The sequence below is a fragment of the Apodemus sylvaticus genome, chromosome 4, assembly GCF_947179515.1.
Source record: "Apodemus sylvaticus chromosome 4, mApoSyl1.1, whole genome shotgun sequence".
In the NCBI taxonomy this organism is placed as follows: Eukaryota; Metazoa; Chordata; class Mammalia; order Rodentia; family Muridae; genus Apodemus; species Apodemus sylvaticus.
In genome coordinates, this window is record NC_067475.1 from 108,854,090 (window position 1) to 108,882,089 (window position 28,000).

Genomic DNA, 28,000 nt, shown 5'->3' on the forward strand with positions numbered 1-28,000 from the left:
CTGGGAGGAGCAAAAGCGCAGGCGGGCCTGGGCTGGCGCTGGTGGTCGACGATCCGCCCATTCCCAGAAGCAGAGGCCCCGCCCTCCTCCCCCGAGCGAAGACCCCTAGAGGCTGAGCAGACCCCAAAGGCGGTGCAATTCCACTGGCCCAAGGCAGAGGTGAGCTGCTGCTAATCCTCTCGGGAAGTGAAGGGACCCAGAGAGTCTGGTAGATGCAGCGGGAGCTGGGGTTCAGGGCGAGACAGAGGGTGGGATGGGCAGAAGGGTCCAGGGAAAGGAAAGTGCTGGAGGGAAGTGGGGACAAAAGCAGCGACCAAGGGAAAGTCGCTTTGGTGACTGAAGCCAGGCGAAACGCGCGGGAAGGATTATGTGTAGCCTGGGACCCTTGCATAAACACTGATGACGCGTTTGTGCAAAACAAGCAATCTGAGGAGAAAAGCCTGGGACTTCGGAAAGAAGGAGTCATTGATTAGTACTTGCAAGTTTAGGTGACTTTAATGAGAACTAACTAACCTATACTATTGAGGGAGGAGGAAGAGCATTACCATCTCCAGCAGCAGCAGCAGTAGCAGCAGTAGCAGCAGTCGGATAAAGGGAAGCTTTGGTTAGTTTGGAAATGGATGATGCCATTAAAATAACAGAAGCGCCTCCAGTTCTCTGAAGCATCAGTCCCCCAGTTGTTTAAGCTAGAAAAGACTACGCCTACTAAGCCTTTTGCTCCCTTTGGAAGCAAAGAACTTGCCGTCAATCCTGTGAAGACTCTCCCCCGGAAGATTTCCTGTCTCTGCTTATGTTACAAGAGGATTCAAAAGACAGAAGAGCTCAGGTATTGCCAACTCTTTTGTTAAATACAGTTTGAGACTTCAGTGTACTGGAATTCATGTGGTATTTATTTAGGGCTCTATTCTCTTGTAACCAACTCTTTAAGGTGCGTATAGTCGTTTCTGTTCCCAGCCACCTTGTTCCATCTTTGTTCATCTAATAGCAAGCTCACCTATTGTTGTTGTTTTTTTTCATCATGCCAAGAGCATTCAAAAATATTCTGTGATCTAATAGTGACAGTGTAGGCATGGAAGTAATCATTCGTATGTCTTAATTTGGGTTAAACTCATTCATAGCAATTCCAGATTGGGAGGGATCACTGAGCTTTTGCCACGTGTGAGTTAAAGATATTTTCTAACAAGCAGAGCATAATTCTTCTTTGGCCATGCTCCCCATTCTCTGTCAGTGAGGAGAGGGGTGTTTCCAAGCAGAGAAAGAGCAGTGTCCTGCCTGCAAAGTCAGAGTGGCTGCTATCGTGCTGGGCTGAGACTCAGCGCTCCCAGCTGCTCCGTTTACTGTCCGTTTCATCATTAGTTGGCTCTGAAAAGGCAAATGTGTCCTTTTTGGCAAGGACTCGAAGACATGCTAGAAAGAAATTTAACCTCTTTTCTAGTGGTTTATTACAGCTGTAAAAGTGTTTTGGGAGGTTAAATCAAATAAATAAAACATATATTAAATAATACAATGTACAAAATTTGTCATATAGAGAACATACATAAATGCAATGTGAACAATACATACATATATATTTAACTTTTATCTATTTACTGATGCAGTTTTCTAAATTGCACATGTACTATTTTTATGTTTATAAAAATATGAAAAATGTATATAAAAGTATAAAAGGCTCTTGGGGAAAAAGAGTTTTAAATTTATGAACTTTAATTGTCCCAATACCATTATTATGGTCTCTAATAACAGGGATGCTGCTTTTCATTGGGAAATGAGAAGCTATGAAGACACGTTCACAAGAATGAGCCCATTTAGTGAAGTCCAACGGGAGGCTAGCACACACTAGTTTATAAAGAGGACATTTTCCCACATCTATGCCAGTCTACACTCCAGGGGATAAGCGTTCCTCTTTCCCCAGATTTCACTAGCATTTGTTGTCATTTACCTTCTTGATGACATACACTCTGAGTGGAATGAGATAGGATCTCCAAGGAATGTCAATTTGAATGCCCTGAACAATTTTTCAGGTCTTCCATTCGGTTCACTAGTCCATTCACTTATCAGATAATTGGGAGAAGGGTGTTAATTTTTTTTTGCAGTTTTTAAGGAATTCCCTTAAAAACAAAAACAAACAACAAACAAACAAAACCCCCTGAAACTAGGACTACCAGTCCATTCCTGGGTATGTAACAAAGAGAAGTTCGTGCAGTATTTATTCATGACATTATTCATGTCAGCCAAGAATGTAGAACCAAGTTGCATAGCCATCAAAATATGGACGGATAAAGGAAATGTGGAAATGTTTATAGCAGAATTCCATGTGGCCATAAAGAAGTGAAATCATGACATTTGCAGGAAATGGATGCAACTGGAAATCAATTAGGCTTATCAAAGTAAGACAGAAAAGACAGAAAAGAAAAGGAAACGCTATGTGGCTTCTCTTATAAGCAGAACCTAGATTTACAATTGTATGTGTACATGTGTGTTTAGAATTTTATTTAGTTATGAGCTGTTCTAATCTGGACATGTGTATATAGGCGTGCCTATGATAAGAAAGCAGAAACAAACCAGCTGGGGTGGGTAGGAGAGAAAGTAATAAGAAGGCGCGGACTTAATAAGAACAAAGCACAAGAACAAAGGTGCTGTGATCAAACACCTTAATTTGTATGCTTTCTGAACCACGGACTGTGGCAGGAGGCACAAGTTCAAACCAGGGTGAAATCCCAGCACAGAGAAGGGGAGGTAGACACAAGGTTCCACCACTAACCAAGAAGCCATTTGCAATTGCTGCCTGCTGGGACAGGGGATACCAGTTTTCTCCAATGGAGTGACACTGTGTATAACAACCAAACAGCAGGGCAGGCCCCTGACCATTAGTAGTTGACAATACGAAGCTGGCTCCATGGACATTTTTTGTGCTATTTTTCATTTTTTCCTCTTACTATTTTGATGTTGCTGTTTTGGTTTTCATTTATTCGTTTTGACAGAGAGAAAGAACATGAAGTTGGGCAGCTAGGAAATGGGCGGGGGGTGGGGGGGGTGGGGGAGGCTCTGGAAGAAGTTGGGGGAGGAGAAAAATTGTATGGAGCATATTTAAATATTAAAACAGGTCCCATTTCGCCACAAAGAGGTATGAAGTTAACTAACCAATTATGATTCTTAAAGCAAATATCCCCAATGATTCCCAGAGTTGCCGTGTGTGGTGCGCCTAGGACTTTGCTTGAACTGTCTGTATGACTGTGGTGTGGTATCTTTTCAGGATGCAGGTGAGAAGCAGGGAAGTCAGCTGCTGGTTGGTCTTCCTCACTGTCGTCTGCCTGACGGTCACCCCTGGGAGCAGGGCCTGTCCTCGCCGCTGTGCCTGCTATGTGCCCACAGAGGTGCACTGTACATTTCGGTACCTGACCTCCATCCCAGACGGCATCCCAGCCAATGTGGAGCGAGTAAATTTAGGGTGTGTGGACCTTGCCTGATCCCCTCTCAGAGAGGGACCACTGATCTTCCTGGTACTTTGTCCTCCAAACTATGATTATTTTTACTCGTTTTCTTCTAAAATGGGTTCATAAGAACCTTACATTGTGGAGACAATAAACATTTTATCCCAGTAGTCTTTTACTAGAACTTGAAGGCCCTCTTAGTTGTTTGGGAGCCTCATAATTGTGGGGCAGCTTTATCCTGAATAAATTTTTACTAGAAAAGATACAGTTTCTGTTAACAATAATTATTATGATAATAAGCAAGAGGAATTCTATATTAAAAAATATAGATTTTTTTTATAAACAAAACCTACCACTTCTTTTGCAATTTTTAAATGCCCAGTGCATAATGCTTACTTAAAATACTTGACTTGGTTAATCTGTCAAATTATTGTGATATTCTGAAGGTTTATGAAAAGTTGTTTATATGTATAAATGCACAAGTAATGGGATATGCCATCACCAATGTGACATTAGTAGACACCTACAGTATGCCAAGCACTATTGTTCACGTTGGGAGGAAGTAATATGGGGGGAGGGCGAGCACTGCACAAGGATTGAAAGGTCTACCCAATGCCTTGGATTGCCATCAGTAAAGACTGACATTGTCTTCTCCCTCTGGGGGAGGGGCCTGGGGCTGAGCACTTTGCGTGTCTTCATTTGTTCATTGTGCTGGCAAGTTTTATGATAACTTGACCCAAGCTAGAGTCACGGGAGAGGAAGAAGCTTCAATTGAGGAAAATGCCTGAATAAGATCAGATTAGAGACAGGCCTGTGGGGCAATTTCTTAATTAGTGATTTATGGGGCAGGGCCCAGTCCATTGTGGATGGTATCATTTCTTGGCTGGTGATGCTGGGCTCTATTAAAAAAAAAAATCAGGTCAAGCAAGGAGCAAGCCAGTGAGCAGCAGCCCTCACCATCTCTGCCTCAGCTCCTGCCTCTAGGTTCCTTCCATGTTTGCGTTCCTATTCTAGCTCCCTACAATGTTAAGCGATGATGTGGAAGTGTAAGCCAAATAAATCCTTTTTTCCCCAACTTGCTGTTGGTCATGGCGTCTCATTACAGCAATAATAACCCTCACTAAGATCCTGGTGTTCATAACACCTTTGGACTAAATTCTATTATCTATACTTTATAGCTGAGGAAAATGGAGCACAGAAAGTCTCCAGATTACACCCAGAGTCTAACCTGGTGCTTCCTGAGCTCAGAATCAGCACCATACGCACTCCAGTGCCCCAGGCTTCTTAACCCGAACACAGTTGCAAAAAGGGAATTTGTTTGTTCCTGCCTTGACATTTGAACTTTAATTGAAAGATTCATCTGAAGCCTAAAATGATTTTTCTTTTCAGGTATAACAGTCTCACTAGACTGACAGAAAATGACTTCTCTGGCCTGAGCAAACTGGAGTTACTCATGCTTCACAGCAACGGCATTCACAGAGTCAGTGACAAGACCTTCTCCGGCTTGCAGTCCTTGCAGGTGAGGGGGTGGAGGGTGGTGGAGAAGAGAGGGTAGAAGAGAGGTGGAACTGTGGAGTGTATCCCGAAGCTGCCTACCCCTGTGGGATACATTCTATCAGCATTCTATGAACTAGAGGCAGACATCAAGGAAGGATTTCAATTGTAATGCAATTTTATGTGAAAATTTGAATATTAAGAAAATGCTGAGCAAAATGTTTTTTTGAGGACCTAAGCTTGGGTCCCCAGTAGCCACATAAAAAGCACAGCATGGAGGCAAAGGCCAGCAATTGCCAGCCCAGGAAGCACCTGTATCAGAATCCCAGAGACTCTGGTCAGGCACTCTATCCAATTAGTGGACTCCATATTCAGTGAGAAAACTTGACTCAGAAGCTAATGTGGAAAGCATCAAGGAAGAGACCCAACATCTGGTCTCGACTCTTGCATGCATAGGGAATCACAGAGAGAAGGAAATGGAAGGAAGGAAGGGAAGAAGAGGGGAGGGGAGGGGAGGGAAGGGAAAAGAGAGAGAAAGGGAAGGAGAGAAAGGAAAGGGTGAGAAGGAAGGAAAATGAATCAATTTTTAAGACTTACTAAACATTTACAGTTTATCCCTAGAAGGTCATTTCCACCTGTTAGTCTGGAAGTTGAATGAGATCCCTTAATATAAGGACAGTCATTACCACAGTAGCATTTTATAAACTATAACAAATTTTCAGTTTTCTTTACTTGTTTATCCTCTACCATCTTCAAATTAAAATTACAAATATTCCCACAAATGAAGAAAATGCTCTAAGAGTTATCACACACCTAAGTGGGAAACTAAAGGATTAGAAAAGTCTAGCAATAAGAATGAGGAGAACAAAAGAGACTCCACAGGGACCCCTTTCTCTGCTTTTAATCTTGACACTTGAGAAGCTAATTTACCTTGCATGGTAACTATTCAACTCTTTAAGCAAACAATGCTGCTGTTCATGAGAAGCACAATAAAGTATATATGTCCCAAATATGTTAATCATAATTTGCATGCAGCACTTAATAGCCATCAAAGCAATAATACCCACCATTCACAGAGACTTTAAACACCAAACTGGAGCCATGTCTGGTGTTTTGACATAGGGTGCACAGTGTGTGATTATGATTTAGGTAGATCAGACAGCATTTGGGACATTTATCTGCAGGAGGAGTTGTTCATGGATCCTGCATGAAATTCTCCACCTATGTTTATTCTCTTAGCCAGGTTTTTCTCTGACTGAGAAACATTGGATTTCAGGTTTTACTCCCAGGTAACATTTAGGAAAAAGCTGTGCTATGTTCTCAGTTTGACTTTATTTATTAGGGATGTTGGTATTCCAGAAAATCCTCTTTTGAAGAGATTAAAATTTAGGTCAAATCAGAAAAATATGGACAAAGTTATTGTTTTTATTAGTATTTCATGCTCTCTTCTTTTTTAAAAAAATAGTATGTTTAGAACTAATTAAAAGGGATTAGAAACTAATCAGAAAGGGATTGGATGAATGAATGCTAAAGCATCATGAAAAATTCAAAATTTTTGGCTTCTAATTCGGAATCAATTAAATTCATATTACTGAAAAAAGACAGCATGCCAGATGTGTGCCAGCTGCGGAGTGGATAAACTGTGTAACGTGAATGCTATGTAGAAACAGAAAGGAAGGAAGGGCTGATGTGTGCTACAACATCTTGAAAACATTTGGCTACGTGATGGAAGCCAGGCACAAAAAGCCACATTTTGTATGGTTATATTTATATGAAATGTTTAAAATACATGAATCCTTAGCAAACAGAGTAAGATGTTACTTAGGGTAAGGAGAAGATAAAAAAAATAACTATTGATGTGGATTGGTCTTAATTTTGGGAAAAGACAGTTTCCTAAGATGAAATAGTTGAGATAGATGTAGTTATATCCATGTGGATATTCTAAAAACCAGCGTGCTGTGCTCTGAGAAGCGCCTAGTGAAGGGGCAGGAGGAAGTGAAATGAGATGATAGGAGGGAAAGTCACATACCATGGTTTCTCACATGGGTGGAATCCACACATGTTAATACACTGACATAAAGGAAGGAATTAATTGTTTAGGGAAGGATCGCAACTAACAGGAGTGAGAGGGGGACAATAGAAACTAATGAGAGGCAAGGTTCATGATCAGTGTGTGAAGAGACAGACGCCATAATGAAACTCTTTTTTTGTGTGTGCTAACTAAAACCACTAAAATTTAAAAACAAAACATTTTTGCACATGAATAATAATTGAATAAAGATATTAAAAATGGGGGAAATTGAAGTTCATGGATAGTCTCGTGAATTTTAAATTTATTTAAATTTTAAGTTTTTTATCATTGTTTATTAATTACTGTTTTTGTTATTATTATCACTAATGCTTTTCGCTATACACAAAAGTAGGCAGAAGAGTGTAATCAACTTAGTGAGGCAATCTGGGAGAAGGAAGGGGAGAGGCTGGAGGTGGAGGCACACAGGAGGACTGAGAGGGAAATGGACAGGAAAAATGTAGACACATGCACAAAAATCCCGTAGTTCACCCCATTACTTTGTATTCTAGTATTAAGAAAATAATAAAACCATTTTTGTGCCCTTATCACCCAAGCCTCAACAGTTATCCTTGTGACAACCATCCTGTCTCCCTGCAACCTGGACACCCTACATGTAGCTATTCTGAATCCAATCCAGGGCACGATGGTTACTCTTATACAGAACTAAAGATTAAAGAGACTTTAAAAGTAACCATGGCATCTCTATGTCCCTTTAGTGATTTCTTAATAGCTGCAACTGCTTGTGTATGTTCTAATTTTTCTAATATTGTCACATTTTTTTTGGCAACTGATTTGTTTGAATTGAGTTGTAGTTAAGGTATGCACATTCCATAGGATCAATCTCAGCATATTTCTATATTTATAAACTTTTCTCTCTTTGTGAAAGTCCCTTTGAGAAAACACATATGTCCATATCTTTATTTACAGGTCTTAAAAATGAGCTATAACAAAGTGCACATAATTCAGAAGGACACTTTGTATGGACTCAGGAGCTTGACCCGGTTGCACCTGGACCACAACAGCATCGAGTTTATCAACCCTGAGGCTTTCTACGGACTCACCTTGCTCCGCTTGGTACATTTAGAAGGGAACCGGCTCACAAAGCTCCACCCCGACACGTTTGTCTCACTAAGCTATCTCCAGATATTTAAAACCTCTTTCATTAAGTACCTGTACTTGTCTGATAACTTCCTGACCTCCCTCCCAAAAGAAATGGTCTCCTATATGCCAAACCTAGAAAGCCTTTATTTGCATGGAAACCCGTGGACCTGTGACTGCCACTTAAAGTGGTTGTCTGAGTGGATACAGGGAAACCCAGGTATCTATCTTGTTTGTTTCTTAGTATTAATTAAAAAGAGGAATCAGCTGGGAGAGCTTTATCTGTGATGGGAAGTCCTAGATCACATAGATGCAGAAAATGAAGTCCCCAGGATGGCCAGTGACAATAAACTCTGAATCCATCCACAGCTGTATTTGTCTGAAGCGGGATAATGGGAAGCCATGAGGCTGAGAAACTTTATACTATGTGGCATTGTGTGTGAAAACTTTGCTCATCTGTTGCTTAGAGAATCAAGCCCATAGTTCTTGGCCCAACTACCAGGTCCTCTAGTAAGGCCCAGGTCTGTTCTCAGTCTCTCTGAAATCCCTCAACTCCTCCCTTTCTCAGGCAGGCAACTTGTGTTCCAGATCAGTTTTCCTACATCTGTTTCAGCTCGGAACCCTGCTGCTGCCTCTGCCTGTAGCTCATCCCCTCCTTTTCTGCTTTATGTGCGCTGGGATGGTGGCTCTGCTCAGCATTACCTCCACAAGGGCGTCACACTGCTCATCCGCGCATCCGCATGAGAATCACGGCCTCACAGCTCCTGGGGGTTGCCTGTGCTTCCTGCCTTGAATGAACATTTACCAGGCTTACAGAATTAATTTATAGACTGAAACGCCTGCTGCCTGCCGTCTGCTATGTCTGATTCATCTCTCCCTAACCTCTGCAGTATAACTTGGATGCAGTATGTACTTAAGACTTTTTTTGTTAAATTGCTATTATAATAGCCATTTAGGTGGCAAGAAAAAATAAGTTCACCATCTATCTATTAATTATCTGTGGTTCGAATACATGTGTGTAAGAAAATTTTTAAAATGTATGTGTATCATGTGCTAACATACAATGTATATATCTGCCATATAGTTTTACACACACACACACACATACACATGTCAAATACAGACAAACCCATTAGGGCTAAAATCTTGCAGTCATGTCTAAATGACAGGTTCTCTTGTGCTTATATTGGCTTACTGATAATTTCACAAGCGTTATCAATCAATCAAATCACCCTTATACTTAGAAATTTTCATATCCCCTAAGCAATTTGAAAGCCTCTCATAGGCATGATGATGTAGCTGTTTTTTTCTGATGCTTGCTGCAGTCCAATGTTATTTAACCATATCTTCTTGCATCTTTCATTCTTAGGTGTTGCTTTTGTATAAATATAGGCTTTTGCCATTTTCTCGGCATGCATTGTTCACGGATATAAAACTAGTCTTATTGCTCGTCTCTTATGTATATCTGTGTGTATAACATGTTTACAATGCCAAGTCATAGTGTAGTGTCCATAAAACTATCTCCAGTAGCAAAGTTAATAAATTTATGTGACAGAACTGAAGTCTTGCCAGCTGTCTGCCTTCCTGATATTCCCCTGCTTCCTTCTATCTTTGCCCACTCCTTTCTCTCGTTTTTCTCTCCTTTCTTTCTTTCTTTCTTCCTTTCTTTCTTTCTTTCTTTCTTTCTTTCTTTCTTTCTTTCTTTCTTTCTTTCTTTCTCTCCTTTCCTTCTTTCTTTTTTCTTTCTTTCTTTCTCTCTCTCTCTCTTTCTATCTTTCTATCTTCCTTTCTTTCTTCTCTCTCTCTCTCTCTCTCTCTCTCTCTCTCTCTATCTATCTATCTAATCTTTACTGAACTGCATCTTTCTTGGGTATGCTGTGGCCTGGGATCTGACATACAGATCAACCAACAGAGCTTACCATCCTGTGGGAAGGCAAGCATCCAAACAAGACATTCCAATGGTGAGTGCTGAAGGTTAAGAGAGGAAAGCAGAGGGCACCAGGAGAGGTAACACAGGCAGCTGTTATATATAAGCCCTTAAGAAGTGTGTGATGGGCGATGGCACTCAGCATGGTAGACAGTCAGCTCATGTCATTGGCTTGGTGTAGAAGGACAGGGTTGGAATATAGAATGCACTGGTGTGAGACTGGGAACTGGTGTGAGGCAGATGAAGGGATGCTGTGGGATTGGCATCTGGGCAAGCATGAGGCCTGACAGTGACAAGCAAGTAAGGTACACAGTGCGTCAGGAGGTGGCAGATGGCGTTGGGAAAAGGCTTCTTGTGGTTGTTCAAAGCTGTTCATTCTCTCTACCCACCCCCTCTGCACAATTTTACTTTTTATAAAATTTGTTAAATAATGACTATGAGATTATATGGCACACAGAAGTACAGTCATGTTCCCTCACCCATGAAGGATACTTTCCAGGAATTACAGGATGCAGAAAACCATAAGTAGTACCAAACAATACCCTGTGTTTATCTCTGCATATCATGGTCCTAACTTTTGAAGTTTAAAATATGTTAGCAAAATTAATGCAAGTTTCTTTTTCATTCTTCCTAATTTTACCACAATTTCACAGCAACATTCTCACCATAAATCCTGTACCTCCAGCAGGTGTTTACAACATGTTATTTTGTTTTTTCTTTCCCAAACTGAGAAGTTTCTTCAGAAAGGAGCCATGCTTCTCTCTGGCATATGTGAATGTTTGCATTTCCACTCTTGTCTCCAGGGGCGTGATTAATAAAAGAGGGATTATTTGAACACAAACACTATGATACCATGAGTTTATGAGATGCTTGAGGTTGCTATTTATATGCGATTAAGTGCGGAACATACTCCGTGTGCATACATGGGAAAGAATAATTGTGTCTTGTGCTGGGGGTGGGGCCAACGGAGACAACATGCCATCTCATCCGGCTACTCAAGCACTACATGGAATTTCAAACGTAGGTTTATTGGGGGAACTCTCCAGTTCATACTTTCAGACCATGGCTAACTTCAGATGAGAGGGCTGATACATACTCACCTAAAGGGTTTAGAGAGACTTGCTTGGGCCTTTACAAGGAAACCACACATGTGTGAAACTGTTCTCAGAAATTACATCTAAGACATCTAATGTTTCTCTTACCTGCTATGATCAGCAAGTGGTTCAGGAATTACTATGTGTATGGGACAGCACAGAAGTCTCAGAATATGTGACTATAGATTTTGGCTCAGAGAAAATTCTATACCTCTTATCTAGCATTGAATGACCAGCTTTTAAAAATAGGTTCCTCAGGGCGCTATTTAAAATGCCAACGTGTATATCATCTCAGTGCCCAAACAGAATGCCTTTGTAACTGGTAGTATATGATTTGCAAACTCTTGACATTATCAGACACAGTCTCTCCACTCCCCAACTAAACTTGGTTCTCCACTACTAAGAACCCTTCATCTAACCGGACCATCACTAAATAAACCAGGACTGTCCACCTCGACTACCTTCCATGTTCTATCAATATTTACATCTTACTGGTTGGCTCTACCTGCGTCTTTATCTCCTGTTTCTGTCTGTATGTCTCCATCCCTCTTTCTACTAAGCTAGAACATAAGCTGTTCTTTGGGCTAATGGAAAAATGTTTGCATTTTTACTGCTATCCCAAGTCTTAGAAATTTCTAAGCATGTTTACCTTTTGAAGTATGGTAAAGGAAGGTCTAGAACTGTCCTAAAACCTTGGCATGAGGAACTGAAGTGTTATTAAGTGCTGAATGTGATCTTATGATTTTGATTTCTCTAGTAAGGGAATGTTTCATTCAACAAACTTTTAGCAAGTACTAAGTATATATCTAGGCATAATAAATGCAGCTGTGAATAAGGCAAATAAACCCCCATGCCTGTGCATATTATATGTGGGCAATATATTTTTAGAAATCATTTCAGAAGCATAAAACATAGTAACTCAGCCATTAAATATTAAATCTTCAAAACTGCTGTTTTGAGTCCTGGTAAAAATATTTCTTTAAAGTGTTTATGTGCTAATTTATAGAGAGATCACAACTTTTGAAAATAATTAAATTATGATTTTTCCCTAGATATAATCAAATGCAAGAAGGACAGAAGCCCCTCCAGTCCTCAGCAATGTCCCCTTTGCACGAACCCCAGGATCTCTAAAGGAAGATCTATTGCTATAGCACCATCTGGATCTTTCCTATGTACAAAGCCAACCATTGATCCATCACTAAAGTCAAAGAGCCCGTCTATTCAGGACAATGGATCTGCCTCCATTTCACCTCAAGAGTTCATAGAACCTTTTGGCTCCTTGTCTTTGAACATGACAGATCTGTCTGGAAATAAGGCCAATGTGGTCTGTGGTATCCAAAAGCCGTCTAGGACATTACCAATTGCATTCACTGAAGAAAATGACTACATCATGCTAAATACATCATTTTCAACAAATCTTGTGTGCAGTGTAGATTATAATCACATCCAGCCAGTGTGGCAACTTCTAGCTTTGTACAGTGACTCTCCTTTGATATTAGAAAGGAAGCCCCAGCATGCTAAGACTCCACTGCTGTCTTCCAAATATAAACAGGTGGCTGGTATGCCTGAAGACATTTTTACCAACATAGAAGCTGATTTCAGAGCAGATCCTTTTTGGTTCCAACAAGAAAAAATTTTCCTGCAGCTGAACAGAACCGCTACCACACTTAGCACATTACAGCTCCGATTTTCCACTGATGCTCAAATTACTTTACCAAAGGCAGAGACGAGACTGATGAAGCTCAAATGGACCATGATTCTGCCGATGAACAATACCAAACTGGAACATACTGTTTTGGCTGGCAGCACTATTGACCTGGACTGTCCAGGCAAAGGTGACCCTTCACCTCGCCTGGAATGGATTTTAGCTGATGGGATTAAAGTGAGAGCCCCTTATGTTAGTGAGGATGGCCGAATCCTAATAGACAAAGAGGGGAAGTTGGAACTCCAAATGGCTGATAGCTTTGACACGGGGCTTTACCATTGTATAAGCACCAATGATGAGGATGCAGATATTCTCACATACAGGATAACTGTGGTAGAGCCCTATGCAGAAAGCAAGCAGGAAAATGGAATTCAGCACACAGTGGTCATGGGTGAGACACTTGATCTTCCATGCCTTTCCACTGGTATTCCAGATGCTTCTATTAGCTGGATTCTTCCAGGCAACACTGTGTTCTCTCAGTCATCAAGAGACAGGCAAATTCTTAACAATGGGACCTTAAGAATATTACAGGTTACACCAAAAGATCAAGGTCATTACCGCTGTGTAGCAGCCAACCCATCAGGAGCTGATTTTTCCATTTTTCAAGTTTCAGTCCAAACGAAAGGCCAAAGGACAGTTGAGCATGATAGGGAAATAGATGGATCTGGACTTGAAGAACCCAATCCCAGTGTTCTCCTTAAGCAGCCACCATCTTTGAAACTCCCTGCATCAGCTTTGACAGGGGCAGAGGCTGGAAAACAAGTCTCTGGTATACATAAGAAAAACAAACATAGAGACTTAATACATCGGCGGCGTGGGGATTCCACGCTCCCTCTTCGGCGATTCAGGGAGCATAGGAGGCAGCTCCCTCTCTCTGCTCGGAGAATTGACCCCCAACACTGGGCAGCACTTTTAGAAAAAGCAAAAAAGAATTCTGTTCCAAGGAAGCAAGAAAATAGCACAGTAAAGCCAATGCCACTGGCTATTCCACTCGTGGAACTCGCGGGTGAGGAAAAAGATGCCTCCGGCATGATTCCTCCAGATGAAGAATTCATGGTTTTGAAAACTAAGGCTTCTGCTGTCCCAGAAGGGTCACCAACTGCTGACTCTAGGCCAGTAAATCATGGCTTTGTGACAAGTATAGCTTCTGGCACACAAGTCTCCTCAACTGTGAATCCACAAATATTTCAATCCAAGCACCTTCCTGAGTTCAAATTATTTAATGTTATTGACAGTACAGCTGTGTCAAAGAGTATGAACCCACCGGTAACAAGCAAAATAGAAGATACAACAAACCAAAACCCAATCAATATCTTTCCATCAGTAGCTGCAACTCAAGATTCTGCTCAGGGAGGAAGACCATCTTCCCAAAGTGCACACCCCGAAACAGGGGGAACCATGGCTACCTATGGCTATACCAACATGCTTAGTAGCTTCACCAACAAAGTCAATACAGTCTTGCAGTCAGTAAATCCAACAGAAAATTATGGACCTCAGATACCTATAACAGAAGTAAGTGGAGTTAGTAATAACTCCTTTTCTCACACTACTAAAGATCCAGGCTTCTCCAAGCGCCCTTCAGATTCACACACCACTACCCCTTCTTTATTTCGAATTCCTAGAAACAACAGTACAGATAACTTCCCCTTGTCTAGGCACTTGGGAAGAGAGAGGACAATTTGGAACAGAGGGCGAGTTATAAGCCCATATAAAACCCCAGTTCTCCGTCGGCATAGACACAGGCTTGTGAGGCCAGCATTCAAGGGACCTGCTAACAGAAATATAAGTCAAGTTTTAGCCACAGAGTCCCCTGAGATGTGCCGAAACTGTTCTTCCACAGGAAGGCTCACCATGGCTACTGCAGTACTGTCAGTTACGGGTTCATCCCACAGCATCCTCCCCAAAGCTAACAATGTTGGCATCATAGCAGAAGAGTCTACCACTCTGGTCAAGAAACCACCATTACTATTTAAGAACAAACAAAATGTAGATATTGAGACAAGAACAACCACTATAAAATATTTCAGAAGTGAAAGTACCCACATGGCCCCCACTGAAGCAAGCATGACTTCTGCTCCAACATCTGTATCCCTGGAAACAACTCCTATAGACAATAGTGGTCACCAGAGCACGCCTAGGACCATCCAAACTGGAAGAGATTCACTGGTGACACCACCACTTCCCAGTCTGCTCAGCAAACCTTCAATACCAACAAAAGCAACAAGCACAAAAGTCTCAAAAAAGAAAATTCCCTGGCACCCAATCGTTGTAAATAACCATAACAAAGAGGGGATGATAAAGAATCTGTATCAGTTTGGTTTACTAAAGAACACAGCCACTAAGCTTCCCGAAATAGCTCCTCTTTTACCCACAGATCATGGTTCCTCCTCAAGTTCTACAACACTCTTGGCAAGTCTGAAGCCAGCTCTCTCTGCAACAATGGCTGCCACTCAGCGCAATGGCACTGAAGTACAAGGTGCCAGAAGTCTCTCAGCAGGGAAGGAGCAGCCCTTCATCAACTCCTCCCCAGTGCTTCCTAGCACTGTAGGCAAGAGTACATTAAGCTTCCTGTCAGCAGAAACCCCCACAATGACAACTCCTACTGCTATTGCATCTGCCATTATCTCTGAAACCCAACAGGCAAGATCCAAAGAAGCAAAAGAACCGAGAAAGGGACCTCGGAAGAACAGGAAAGACCCAACTACCGCCCGCAGGCAGATTTCTGGCTATAACACATCCTCAGCTCCAACAACAGCTGACACTCCCTTGGCTTCCAGTCATTCCCCAGTACAAGACGCTGGTAGAATTGTAAGTACTGTTGCTTATCACTCAGCAGCTTCTCTCCTGGGCATAACTGAACTGTCCCAGAAGGGCACTCATACTTTGGGAAATGCAACAGCTTCGGAAACAACTTTGTTGAGCAAATCACAGGAGAGTACCACAATAAAAAGAGCTTCAACCGTATCACCACTCCTCAGTAGTGGGGTGCCCCCAGTGCCCACTCCTTCCCCTCCTTTTACTAAGGGTGTGGTTACAGACAGTGAGGTCACATCAGTTTTCAAGATGATGTCAAATAGAACGGTCACCATATCTGAATCTTCAAGGCACAATACAGATCTTCAGCAATCCTCAGCAGAGGCTAGCCCCAATCCTGAGATCATAATAGGAACCACTGACTTTCCCCCCTCTGATCTGTCAACCTCTGCTCCTGTGCCAGCACCAAGAGTAGATAAACCACAGAATTCTAAATGGAAGCCTTCTCCCTGGCCAGAGAACACATTTCAGCTCAAGTCATACTCAGAAACCATTGAAAAGGGCAGAAGGCCAGCCACAAGCCTCTCACCCCAGCCCAGCCCTCCAGAGGCCAACACTCCCGCCTCACAGTGGAAAGCACAGAGGCACGCAGAAAAGAGTGTCTTGGATAAAAAACCTGTTCAAAACCCAACTTCCAAACACCTTCCCTATGACTCTCTACCTAAGACTATCTTGAAAAAACCAAGAATAATTGGAGGAAAGGCTGCAAGCTTTACTGTTTCAGCTAATTCAGATGCCTTTCTTCCTTGTGAGGCTGTCGGAGAGCCAAAGCCCACCATCCACTGGACCAGAGTCTCATCAGGTATGTGGAACCATCAGCAATATCTTAATTATAAAACAGGGACATGCTTGGATCTTTCAGGATTGTAATCAAAGAACCTAGTTTTAAATTTCTTCAAAATATAAAAGCTATCGATAATCTCATTTGACGTTTGCATATTGCTCATTAGAAGAAAAAACATTTTTTAGATTTTACTTTTTAAGTGTGTGTGTGTGTGTGTGTGTGTGTGTACGTGCACAGAGGTACCAAATTTCCTGGAGCTGGAACTACCTCTCTAGCCCCTACCAGGAGGTTTTAAATTTTATTTTATGTATATGCATGTTTGGTCAGCAAGTGTGTATATGCACACATGTGCCTGAAGTAAACACAGGTCAGAACAGCATATCATACTTCCTGGAACTTGAATTACAGACAACTGTGAGCTAGCATGTGTGCACTGAGAACTGGAACCAAGGTTCTCTGCAAAAGCAACTAGTGTTCTTATCTGCTGAGCCATCTCTCTCAGCCCTACCAGAAACTTTTCTTTTTAATAATGTGTTAAGAATAGCTTGGGGGGGGGGGCAACTAGATGGCCCCATGTGTAAGAGTCACTTAGGGCTAAGCTTTATGGGTTGGATTTAATTTCTGGAACAGGCATGCTTGAGAGAGAGAACCAACTCCCTCAGATTGTTTTCTTATCTCTACCCACCAGCAATGGCATGTGTGTGCCCATACATACACACAGAAGTCAAGAAAACACATTGATAATGAAAGTTTAAAAGAGTAGTTGTTATGGCTAGATAGGATAGTGCATGCCTATACTGCCAGCAATAAGGATGAATTCAGTGACCACCTAGGCTATAAAATTAGATGCTGTCTTAAAACAACAGTTTCAAACAACATTTAGGACCAATTATTTACCTGATATTAAATGGTCTGTACTAAAACCATATATATACAGGTAACATTGTATAGGCTGAGAAATCATATTTATATATACTTATAATTTATATAGTATATACTCATATATATATATATATATATATATATATATATATATATATATATACTACAATAATTAAAGAAAAGAGGCTATAAATTTGAAAGAGAGGAAGAGAGGATAAATGAAGGAATTGGAAGGAGGAGTGAGAAGGGGTAAAATGACCTAATCATGTTGTCATGTTGTAATATCAAAGCTAAAAGCATTAAAATAAATGAATAAAAATGTTAAAGACAAAAATACTTTGAAGTTGATCATATATATATATGATATGTCATATATATATACATATATATGGATTTTAAATTTATGTGATTAAAAAATTGAAAAGCAGCTTTAACCATCTGAAGACTATGTTTTATAGTTTAAATGTATTTTTTGTCAGTTCAACAATGAAGAATTCTGTGTATAATTTTTTTTTTCATTTTATCAGGACATGAAATATCGCTAGGGACACAGAAAAGCCGGTTTCATGTGCTTCCTAATGGCACCTTGTCCATCCGGAGGGTCAGCATTCAGGACCGTGGACAGTACCTGTGCTCTGCATCTAATCCACTAGGCGTAGACCACCTTCACGTCACTTTGTCTGTGGTCTCTTACCCGGCTAGGATTCTGGAGAGACACATCAAGGAGATCACAGTTCACTCTGGAAGTACTGTGGAACTTAAGTGCAGAGTGGATGGTATGCCGAGACCTACAATATTCTGGATCCTTGCAAACCAAACAGTGGTCTCGGAAACGCCCAAGGGAAGCAGAAAGGTCTGGGTAACGCCTGATGGAACGTTGATCATCCATAATCTGAGTCTGTATGATCGTGGTTTTTACAAGTGTGTAGCCAACAACCCATCTGGCCAGGACTCGCTGTTGGTTAAGATACAAGTCATCACAGCTCCCCCTGTCATTATAGAGCAAAAGAAACAAGCCATCATTGGGGTTCTAGGTGAAAGTTTGAAACTGCCCTGCACTGCAAAAGGAACCCCACAGCCCAGTGTTCATTGGGTCCTCTATGATGGGACTGAGCTAAAGCCACTGCAGTTGACTCATTCCAAGTTTTTCTTGTATCCAAATGGGACTCTGTATATAAGAAACATCGCTTCTTCAGTCAGGGGCACTTACGAATGCATTGCTACCAGCTCCTCGGGCTCGGAGAGAAGGGTAGTGATTCTTATGGTGGAAGAGCGAGAGACAGTCCCCAGGATAGAAACTGCTTCTCAGAAATGGACAGACGTGAATTTGGGTGAGAAATTATTACTGAACTGCTCAGCTACAGGGGAGCCAAAACCTACAATCATCTGGAAGTTGCCATCCAAAGCTGTCATCGACCAGTGGCACAGGTAAGCCTTTCTGATAGTATTATCTCCTTTGTTCACTTAGCTGTACAACTTTTAAAATGGGAAAGAGGTGCAGCAAAGCTAGCAGTGGCTTCAAAGATCACCCAGGATGCACAGGAAGGTGATTTTAATCTAATGAGATTCCATCTGATTCCATCTGATATCACTGAATGCAAACCACTCTTACCTGTTTCACACCGGTCCAAATTCTCAGCTTGGACAGTTGAGAGCTACGAGAGAAGCTTATTGGCCTCCACACTGGTGGATTTTTTCCTTTTTTTGTAGCTGCTTTAAAAATGATAACTGTGTACAGTTATTCACAATTTCCACACCCAAAAAAGAACTGGCGATGTTGAGGTTGTCAGAAGAAGATGCTGTGGTTCATTCAGGACCCTCTTATGAGATGCTATACACTTTAACCACATCATAATCCGTTCTTAAACTTACAATGCACATAAAGAAAGGCATGTTAAGACCATCTCAGAGTAAAAATATATTCAAAATTCCATGAATTTTGTTAACTGTGCTCTTTATAAAATTTGATATTCATTTTAAATACTCTTTACTATATATTAAATCCTGGTTTTGAAAAAGCAAAAAAAAAAAAAAAAACCCTATAGCTTGTGAATTATAAATTGTGCTGTCTATGACTTTGTGTAATGGTTTTATATAATGCTAGAAAGAAATGAAGCTGAGTACTTTTTTGTTTACATTTATTTGTTAAAATATACATACAACAGAAATTAAACATAGTATGTATAAATTTATATGAACACTTGGAAATTGAAGGTTTTTTCCCTAGTGTTACAGTAAGTTGGCACAGAATATAATGAAGAGGTTTGTAATTTTTAACTCAAATGTCAATATTAAATTTCAGGTTTTCAGGAAACAAAATTATCTTAAATGTTAAACTACAGTTCACTAAAAATATAAAATTTTCAGATGCTTTAGAGTCCACATGCTTACATGTAGTTTCTCCCATGTTTCTGTCTTGACATTCAGTGTCTTCAATATTTCACTTATCAGCTTTGCATTTAGTTTCACAATACTGTCTCTCTCTCTCTCTCTCTCTCTCTCTCTCTCTCTCTCTCTCTCTCTCACACACACACACATACACACTCTGTCAGAATTGTAGCTACTCTATTTGCAGCTATATATGAGTTATAAGGATTGGCTTATTTACCTCTTGGAAAAAAGTGATTGGAGTTTTGATGGCATTTTCATCAAAATGGAATTTGAACCAACAGGTTAAGAATTCTTTAGGCCTTGAGTGAAAACAGAGGGAGTTTTGTCCCAAACTAAGAAGACACACTTTTAATCCTTTCTAATTCAGTGTGATATTTATGGTAGATTTTTCATATATAGGGTTCAATATTTTGAGATATGTTCCTTCAGTTTCAAATTTATTGATTTATTATAAAGGGTACTAAGTGCTTTTCTTGCATCTTTAATCATATGGCTTTGTCTTTGATCGTGTTATATTAAGTTTATTGATTTGTAAATGTAAATTTGTAAAAGCCATCCCAGCATTCCTGGGATTAACCCTCATTGATCATATTCTATGAACATATTGACATGCTGAATTAATTTTACATGTATTTTATTGAGAAAATTTGCATTTATGTTCATCATGGGTATGGGAGATATATATATATATATATATATATACATATATGTGTGTGTGTGTGTAGTGTTATATATATAGTTGTGGTTTAGAGTAATGAAAATGCTGCTCCCTTAAAAATATGTAGCCAGAGTTCCTGGCTATTTATATTAACTCTTTACATATTCAAATAAACAATCAGTACAGCTGTAAGATACTAGGATTTTAATTAGGTGAAAGACTTTTCATTACTACTGCAATATATTATTACTGTAATATATTTTGATTCTATTTTCTTGATCAGTTTTAATAGGCTATATGCTTCCAGGAACTTGCTCAGTACTTCTAAAATTCATGTGATTTTGCCCTATACTTATTCATAGTAGTTTTAAAACAGTCTTTTGTGTTTCTGCAGCATCAGGGTTCTCTAGAGGAACAGAACCAATAGAAAAAATATGTACTGAACTAGAATACCACTGCCTTATACAACAAGGTCTGAGAAGTCCAAACAAGTGAAAGACAGTCAGGGGAAGGACCCGGAGTAGTGGAGGGAGGGGAAACTGAAGTCAGGATGTAATGTCTAAAAGAATAAATGTTTACAAAAATTAGAAATTTTGATGGCTCATCAAGTAAAGATATCCACTGCCAGGCCTGATGGTGCAAGTGTATACACACACACACACACACACACACACACACGGGGCGGGGAAGGGTGGATAACACTATGGATGGATGGACAACAATGAAGACTGATAAACTAGTTTCATTTGTCTGTTTACCTCATGTTGTCAAAAGACATGGGGAAACACACAGGTGTTCTAGAGTGTGTGCTTAGCACTAAAGATAGGCTCTGCCACCTGGTGGTCAAACCTGGCAGCTACAGGCAATGCAGAGCAGGCCACAGGAGCCAATGTGGACACCTTTTACCTGCCCAGGCAGCAGGTGGTTCAGCTTCTCATCCTAGATTGGTGTCCTCTGCAGCAAGCATTTAAAAAGTATCATCAGGCATTAATTTAGCACATTCCTATGAGTTGTTTTTCTTCATTAGCAGAAAATGTTATTTTTGTGGATCCATTTGTTGGCTATATAAAATGTCTTAAGAACTTGCTACTTCCAGCATCCCCCTCACCAATGAGCTGTTTTTTTTTTTTTAAATGTATGAAAAAGATTTGATTGAAGGCCATTTCGAAAATAATACTGTCTTCAGCAAATTACGCTTTGCTACAAAGCTTTTTTTTTTTTTTTAAGCAATGGCTTAGATAACAATAAGTGACTTAGATCTTCATTGTAACAGTTTTAAGAAAAATCCATAAAGCTCATGGCATGTAAGGGGAGAGGGAGAGGAGGAGGGAGAGGAGGAGGGAGATGAGGAGGGGGAGGGGGAGGGGGAGGGAGAGGAGGAGGGGGAGGGAAAGGTGGTAGCCAGGTGATAAGCTTAATTGTGACAATTATTTCATTTTATGTGATGTGTCACAATTTCATAGTAAATAACTTACATGTACAACTGTGCCAGTCAGCTCTTAGTAAGGCTGGAAGAAGTAACATCATAAAAACAAGGTTACTTCTACATAGTATTCTGTAAATGTGTCAAAATTGGTGACAATGTTTGGTCTTTCTGTGTCTGCACGGTATGTTCGTGTTCACGGTGGCGTGTGCGCGTGTGGTGGCCTCCGGTCTTCCACACTCGCTTCCCTCCTCATTCTTAGGACGGTCTCTCACTGAGCCGCGAGCTCATCTCTTCAGCTACACTGGCTGTGTAGCAAGTTCCAGCAAGCCGGCTGTCCCCATGCTCTGGTTACCGATGTGCACCGCTGTGTGTGTGTGTGTGTGTGTGTGTGTGTGTGTGTGTGCACTAGAGACCCAAATTCAGGTCTACGCAGCTTCCCAAGTGAGCCATCCCCCAAGCCCCACTTTTAGTCTCTGAAAAGGATAAATTTTCCCCCTGCTGCATTCTCACGCTTGTCTCTTCTTTCCTCAGAATGGGCAACCGAGTCCAGGTCTACCCAAATGGATCCTTGGTTATTGGGTCGGTGACAGAAAAAGATGGTGGTGACTACTTATGTGTGGCAAGAAACAAAATGGGAGATGACCTGGTCCTGATGCATGTCCGCCTAAGATTGACACCTGCCAAAATTGAACACAAGCAGCATTTCAAGAAGCAAGTGCATTATGGGAAAGACTTCCAGGTCGACTGCAAGGCTTCTGGCTCCCCTGTGCCTGAGGTGTCCTGGAGTTTGCCTGATGGAACGGTGGTCAACAGTGCAGCACAAGCTGACGACAGTGGCTCTAGGACCAAGAGGTACACCCTTTTCCACAACGGAACCTTGTATTTCAACAAAGTTGGGATTGCAGAGGAAGGAGATTATATTTGCTCTGCCCAGAACACCTTAGGGAAAGATGAAATGAAAGTCCACCTAACAGTCCTACCAGCCATCCCGCGGATAAGGCAAAGCTACAAGAGCAACATGAGGATCAAGGCTGGAGACACCGCTGTCCTTGACTGCGAGGTCACTGGGGAACCCAAGCCAAATGTATTTTGGTTGCTGCCTTCCAACAATGTCATTTCATTTTCCAATGACAGGTACATATTTCATACCAATGGAACTTTGCTCATTCATAAAGTGAAACCACTTGACTCTGGGGAGTATGTGTGTGTAGCTCAGAATCCTAGTGGGGATGACACTAAGACGTATAAACTGGATATTGTCTCTAAACCGCCATTAATCAATGGTCTGTACGCAAACAGAACTGTTATTAAAGCCACAGCCGCACAGCACTCCAAAAAACACTTGGACTGCAGAGCAGATGGGATCCCACCCCCTCAGATCACATGGATTATGCCAGGAAATATTTTCCTCAAGGCTCCATACTACGGAAGCAGAATCACAGTCCATCCAAATGGAACCTTGGAAATTCGGAACATCAGGCTTTCCGATTCTGCCGATTTCACCTGTGTGGTTCGGAGCGAAGGCGGAGAGAGCGTGTTGGTGGTGCGGCTAGAAGTACTGCAAATGCTGAGAAGACCAACATTCAGAAATCCATTCAATGAAAAAGTAGTTGCCCACGTTGGCAAGTCCGTAGCACTGAACTGCTTTGTGGATGGGAACCCACCACCTGAAATTATCTGGATTTTACCTGATGGCACGCAATTTGCTAATAGGCCACAAAATTCCCCATATGTGATGGCAAGCAATGGTTCTCTCGTCATTTACAAAGCAACTCGGAACAAGTCAGGAAAGTATCGCTGTACGGCCAGAAATAAGGTTGGCTACATCGAGAAACTCATCCTGTTGGAAATTGGGCAAAAGCCAGTCATTCTGACATATGAACCAGGGATGATAAAGAGTGCTGGTGGGGAATCGCTATCACTGCATTGTGTGTCTGATGGAATCCCTAAGCCAAATGTCAAATGGACTACACCAGGTGGCCTTGTAATTGACAGACCTCGAGTCGATGGAAAATACATATTATATGAAAATGGCACATTGGTCATCAAAGAAACGACAGCTCATGACAGAGGAAATTATATCTGTAAGGCTCAAAACAGTGTTGGCCAAGCAGTTATCAGTGTTCCTGTGATGATTGTGGCTTACCCTCCCCGCATTATAAACTACCCACCCAGGACCATGCTCAGGAGGGTAGGAGAGGCAATGCAACTCCACTGTGTGGCCTCAGGAGTCCCCAAGCCAAAAGTCACCTGGGAGACACCAGGACACTCCCTGCTCTCAATGGCAACAGAAAGAAAACCCCACAGAAGTGAGATGCTTCCCCCACAAGGTACACTGGTCATTCAGAATCTCCAAACCTCACATTCCGGAGTCTATAAATGCAGAGCACAGAACCTACTTGGTACTGATTATGCAACAACTTACATTCAGGTACTCTGACAGGAAGGGAGAAATGAAAATTGAACAAAAGCCAACGCCTGCAGAGTTTATTTTTTGGAAGAAGTTTAATCAAAGGCAGCCAAAGGCATGTAAATGAATCTGAATACATTTACAGTATTAAATTTACAATGGACATGCAATGAGACTTGTAAATAAATGCACTGTGAACTGATACCGAGTTTCTATGGATTTCAAAGCAAACTCTTAACTTAAGGCACTTTGATTTTGCCAACAAATAATAACAAACATTAAGAGAAAATGATCTACTACAAATTAACAAATGGCTAATGCACCTGAATTTTCAGTAAAAAGACCTTCCTTTCGCTAACAGTTGCCAGCTGCCTCGTGTCTGTTCTCTACCAGTTACAAACGTCGCACACGCGAATGAATAGAGACAACATGAAAGATTAAGTTTGCAGTCTCTGTTAACCTCAAGGTACAAATATTTTTGTCACTGGTTTATAAACATTTTGATAAAACCTACAGAACACAAGCACAGAACTGTTTTGTTTATGACTATTAGTTTACCATTTGTTCACACTGAACATTCCCATTGTTTTAATACCTGCATTAAAAACAAAACAAAACAAAACGAAACAAAACAAGACAAAACAAAACAAATGCAGGCTAGATTTTCTACATGTAAAGGGCAACCTAATGCTCACACACTGGGAGTGCAAAGCGTGGTTCACATCTGTCCACACCTCTGTTGTCCTGAAATGCGTTACAGGTACAATGAAACTTCTTTATAACTTTAAAACCTAGCTCAGGCAATTACAGTTTGGAGACGTCCTTAAGAAAGACTTTCTAAGGAGGAGTCCCTCCAAGAGTCTAGGCGACTGCTTCTAGATAATGAAGTTTCACTGTATTTAAATTTTAGATTTTATTTTTATAATTCACCGTACTAATATTACATGTTTAATATGTGGAGGTATCAAATGATTTACCTCGTTTATATTAAAGGCTGGGATTTTTCTAGAATAATTTCTCTGGTTTCTGTTCAGACTTCATCTACTTATAAACTGTAGGAGCCTTGTAAATAGAAAGCAAAAGTTATTCAGTTAGCTCAGAACACTAAGACCAAGATCTTGGGAAGCTTGTGCCAATCTTTGGGACTTGACTTCACTGTGTCCCCATAAGGCCTACTTTCCTTTGGCCCCCGACCTCAAACATGAGCTGACTACAGTTCGCCTTGGTACTCTACTGCTGCCAGAGGTGAAGTGATACCCACTGGAGAGTAATCTCCCTCTACTTTTGGATAAAGAAAGGTACATAAAACAAGAAATGCCACCCTCTAAGGCATCAGCTTACAATGTAACACATATGTCGAGGGGTTCTTATAGCCAGAAATGGTAAGTATACCCAATCCCATTAGATTTCAAGGTCTGAGCTTTAATTTCCTATCTGCAACCCACCCAGCAAATGACAAGTTTCTGCAATAGAGCTTTTCCTTATGACAATAAGGTAATGACAACCACATGCATTTGCTATGAAAGAAAGAAAAGAGAAACCCTCTCAGAATGCAAATTAAGTGGCAGTAAATATAATAACTAAATTTAAAATTCCAGTTGCTCTCCTTGTAACGCACAGGAAAAAACAGCTCTAGGTTTTATTTTATTTTTTTCCCCTCATCCCCTAACAGCATCTCAGAACCAGAGGACTTTAGCATGATTTACCTTCCTCATCTTAACAAACAACAACAAAGGAATAACCATAGCCTTCATGTGCAAAATGATTAATAAATTAACTTCTGCAAAGTGTAAAGTGCATACAAATGCTATGCAATTCTAACACACTCGTTCTGCTGTTTACAATATTGAGCTACAAAAAATATAATGTTCAAACTGAAACTGCAGTTTTAACCATCAACAATCATTGACTAAAGACCAGAGAGGACAGGATACGACCCACTCACTAGGCACAACATTCACTCTTCGTGGTTTTGCGAATGCAGTCCTATGGTCTATCACCTCGGGGAGAAAAATAGCTTAGTGAGTTTTAAGAATGACTCTGAAGAGGAAAGCAAATCGGACTGCACTGACCGAGAGCAGAGAGAATGTGAACTCAGTGGAAAGAATGGTCTTTAATGTTTGGCAAATTCTTTTCCAGCCCAGAGTAAACACAAAACAAGCAGGCTGGAGGGGTGTATTTCACAGTGTACAAAGCAGTTCACATGATGTCGCCATGGCAAAGTAAGCAAATATGGGTCTGAGGTCATCTGAATGAGTCAAACTTTGCAATGGGTAACTCACCTGGGAAGATATAAATTATTTATAATAATGAACTGCGGAAGAAACCGTCTGACGTCCTACTAGCTATGTTTTAAAAAAAGTAGTTCTACAGGGTTTGTTCTTCATAGACAATCTATTCACAGTATGCTTGACTACATTACGTGTGAAATCATATGGCAAAAAGAAAGTGAACCCAACAAAGGACAGGGAAATATCCCTGCGTGTCTTAAAATGCCCTGCAATTTTCACATTCGAAATTGTATGCAACTAATTCTAAAAAAATATTATACGGAATACTCTTAAGTTACACAAACTGATAATTTACTGGTTTTTTTTTTCACTCTAATAGGAGCAAATTACCACATACTTGAACAAAGTTAAAATAGTTACTATTTCTTTATAATAAATTTGATGTATAATTTACTTTACTTGTGCTTTTTGCACCGGTTTATAAATACAGTATAAGCAATACACAACCAAGACTGACACCAACATTAATAATTAAATTCAAAATTGTAAATACTTACCATACAAAATTAATAGCAAGTATACCTTTGATGACTACCAGAACCCTCTGGACTGTGGGGCCAGATTCGCTGGAAACCATGTCAAGTCTGAGCACTGTGGAATCTAAGGCCAGCTGTGAGATTTTATTTTTCTCACATTGGCATGAGGTTCTGAAGAACCTAAGTTGAACAGTTAATTTTTTTTTTTTTAAACCAAAACTGGCAGTAAGTAAATGGACTGATTCCACCGTGGTTCTTCTGGCCTCCCGTGGTTATATGTTGTACCTTCATGAAGAATCTGGTTAAAGATTTTTCCACTGGGAACAAATTTGAGTGCAGCTGCTTCTAGGAGGCTCCCACAGGTCTCAGGGTGGCTCTTGCAGAAGCCCTGAAGAAGCGGAAGTACTAAGCAACAATCTGTTTCAGCACCTTTGGACCACAACAAAAGCGAAGCAAAGTCCTTCGTAAATGCGAACAGAGTTTATAAAGTGCTTATGAAAATTATCAACATTTCAAATTAAAGTGATGCTGATAAACATTTACCCCACTGCCACAGTCGAGTAAAAAGCAGATGTGTTCACTCCCGTGAGACCCGCTTTTCTTTCAAATCAGTAGTTTGGTCCACCACGGGTTAAATAAAAAAAAAAACCATTAATGAATACATAAATATTTAAACCTACCATAACTCATTATTTATGTAACTATGAGATTAAAAAGCACCAGTTTCAAAAGGTCTGCTTCCACACTATCTGGAGTAGGCCTACATGGTCCACATTTTAAAACCTACTTTAAATATGATAAAACCAAACCATGACTCCTTTACTTATTTAAATACCTCTGCGTGAAATGAAGCATAAAATATAGGAAAACATAAATAAACCAAAGACCAAAGGAGACTTCGTATGATGACTACTAAATTTGATTTTTCTGTTTTTCAGTGCAGACACAAACTTCGCGTCTTCTCTTTCCGATTTAAAAGTGTGATGGGTGTGCACAGGGGGTCACTCCTTGCTGTGGCTGGTTACCTGAGAGGAGAGCAGAAGCAACA

The 28,000-nt window shown here is 40.7% G+C and overlaps 2 protein-coding genes across 11 annotated transcripts in view; one reads left to right on the forward strand and one right to left on the reverse strand.

Annotated features, from left to right (window-relative positions):
- The first annotated feature begins 116 nt into the window (after window positions 1–116).
- Igsf10 (immunoglobulin superfamily member 10) lies at window positions 117–24,355 on the forward strand. The gene is made up of 8 exons (XM_052180452.1): window positions 117–159; window positions 731–826; window positions 3,254–3,448; window positions 4,821–4,950; window positions 7,924–8,314; window positions 12,168–16,436; window positions 17,828–18,728; window positions 22,307–24,355. The coding sequence occupies exons 3-8, from the start codon at window positions 3,255–3,257 to the stop codon at window positions 24,213–24,215; spliced, it is 7,794 nt and encodes a 2,597-aa protein (XP_052036412.1). The 5' UTR covers window positions 117–159; window positions 731–826; window position 3,254; the 3' UTR covers window positions 24,216–24,355.
- Med12l (mediator complex subunit 12L) overlaps window positions 24,262–28,000 on the reverse strand; it is a 307,885-nt gene continuing 304,146 nt past the window's right edge. For 8 of the 10 annotated variants that reach the window (XM_052180453.1, XM_052180458.1, XM_052180457.1 and 5 more), the window contains one exon: window positions 24,262–27,977. In XM_052180453.1, coding sequence (XP_052036413.1) covers window positions 27,925–27,977 — 53 coding nt within the window. In that variant the 3' untranslated portion in view covers window positions 24,262–27,924. The remainder of the gene's footprint in view (window positions 27,978–28,000) is intronic. The other 2 variants (XR_007977519.1, XR_007977518.1) reach the window with 2 other exon arrangements.

What these genes read in the sequence shown, in the direction of transcription:
- Igsf10 (XM_052180452.1), top strand. Translation starts at nt 3,255, where the DNA reads ATGCAGGTGAGAAGCAGGGAAGTCAGCTGCTGGTTGGTCTTCCTCACT. An exon ending in CCGGCTTGCAGTCCTTGCAG is followed by an intron (nt 4,951 to 7,923) that starts GTGAGGGGGTGG and finishes CTTTATTTACAG; the next exon opens with GTCTTAAAAATGAGCTATAA. An exon ending in GTCATCGACCAGTGGCACAG is followed by an intron (nt 18,729 to 22,306) that starts GTAAGCCTTTCT and finishes TTCTTTCCTCAG; the next exon opens with AATGGGCAACCGAGTCCAGG.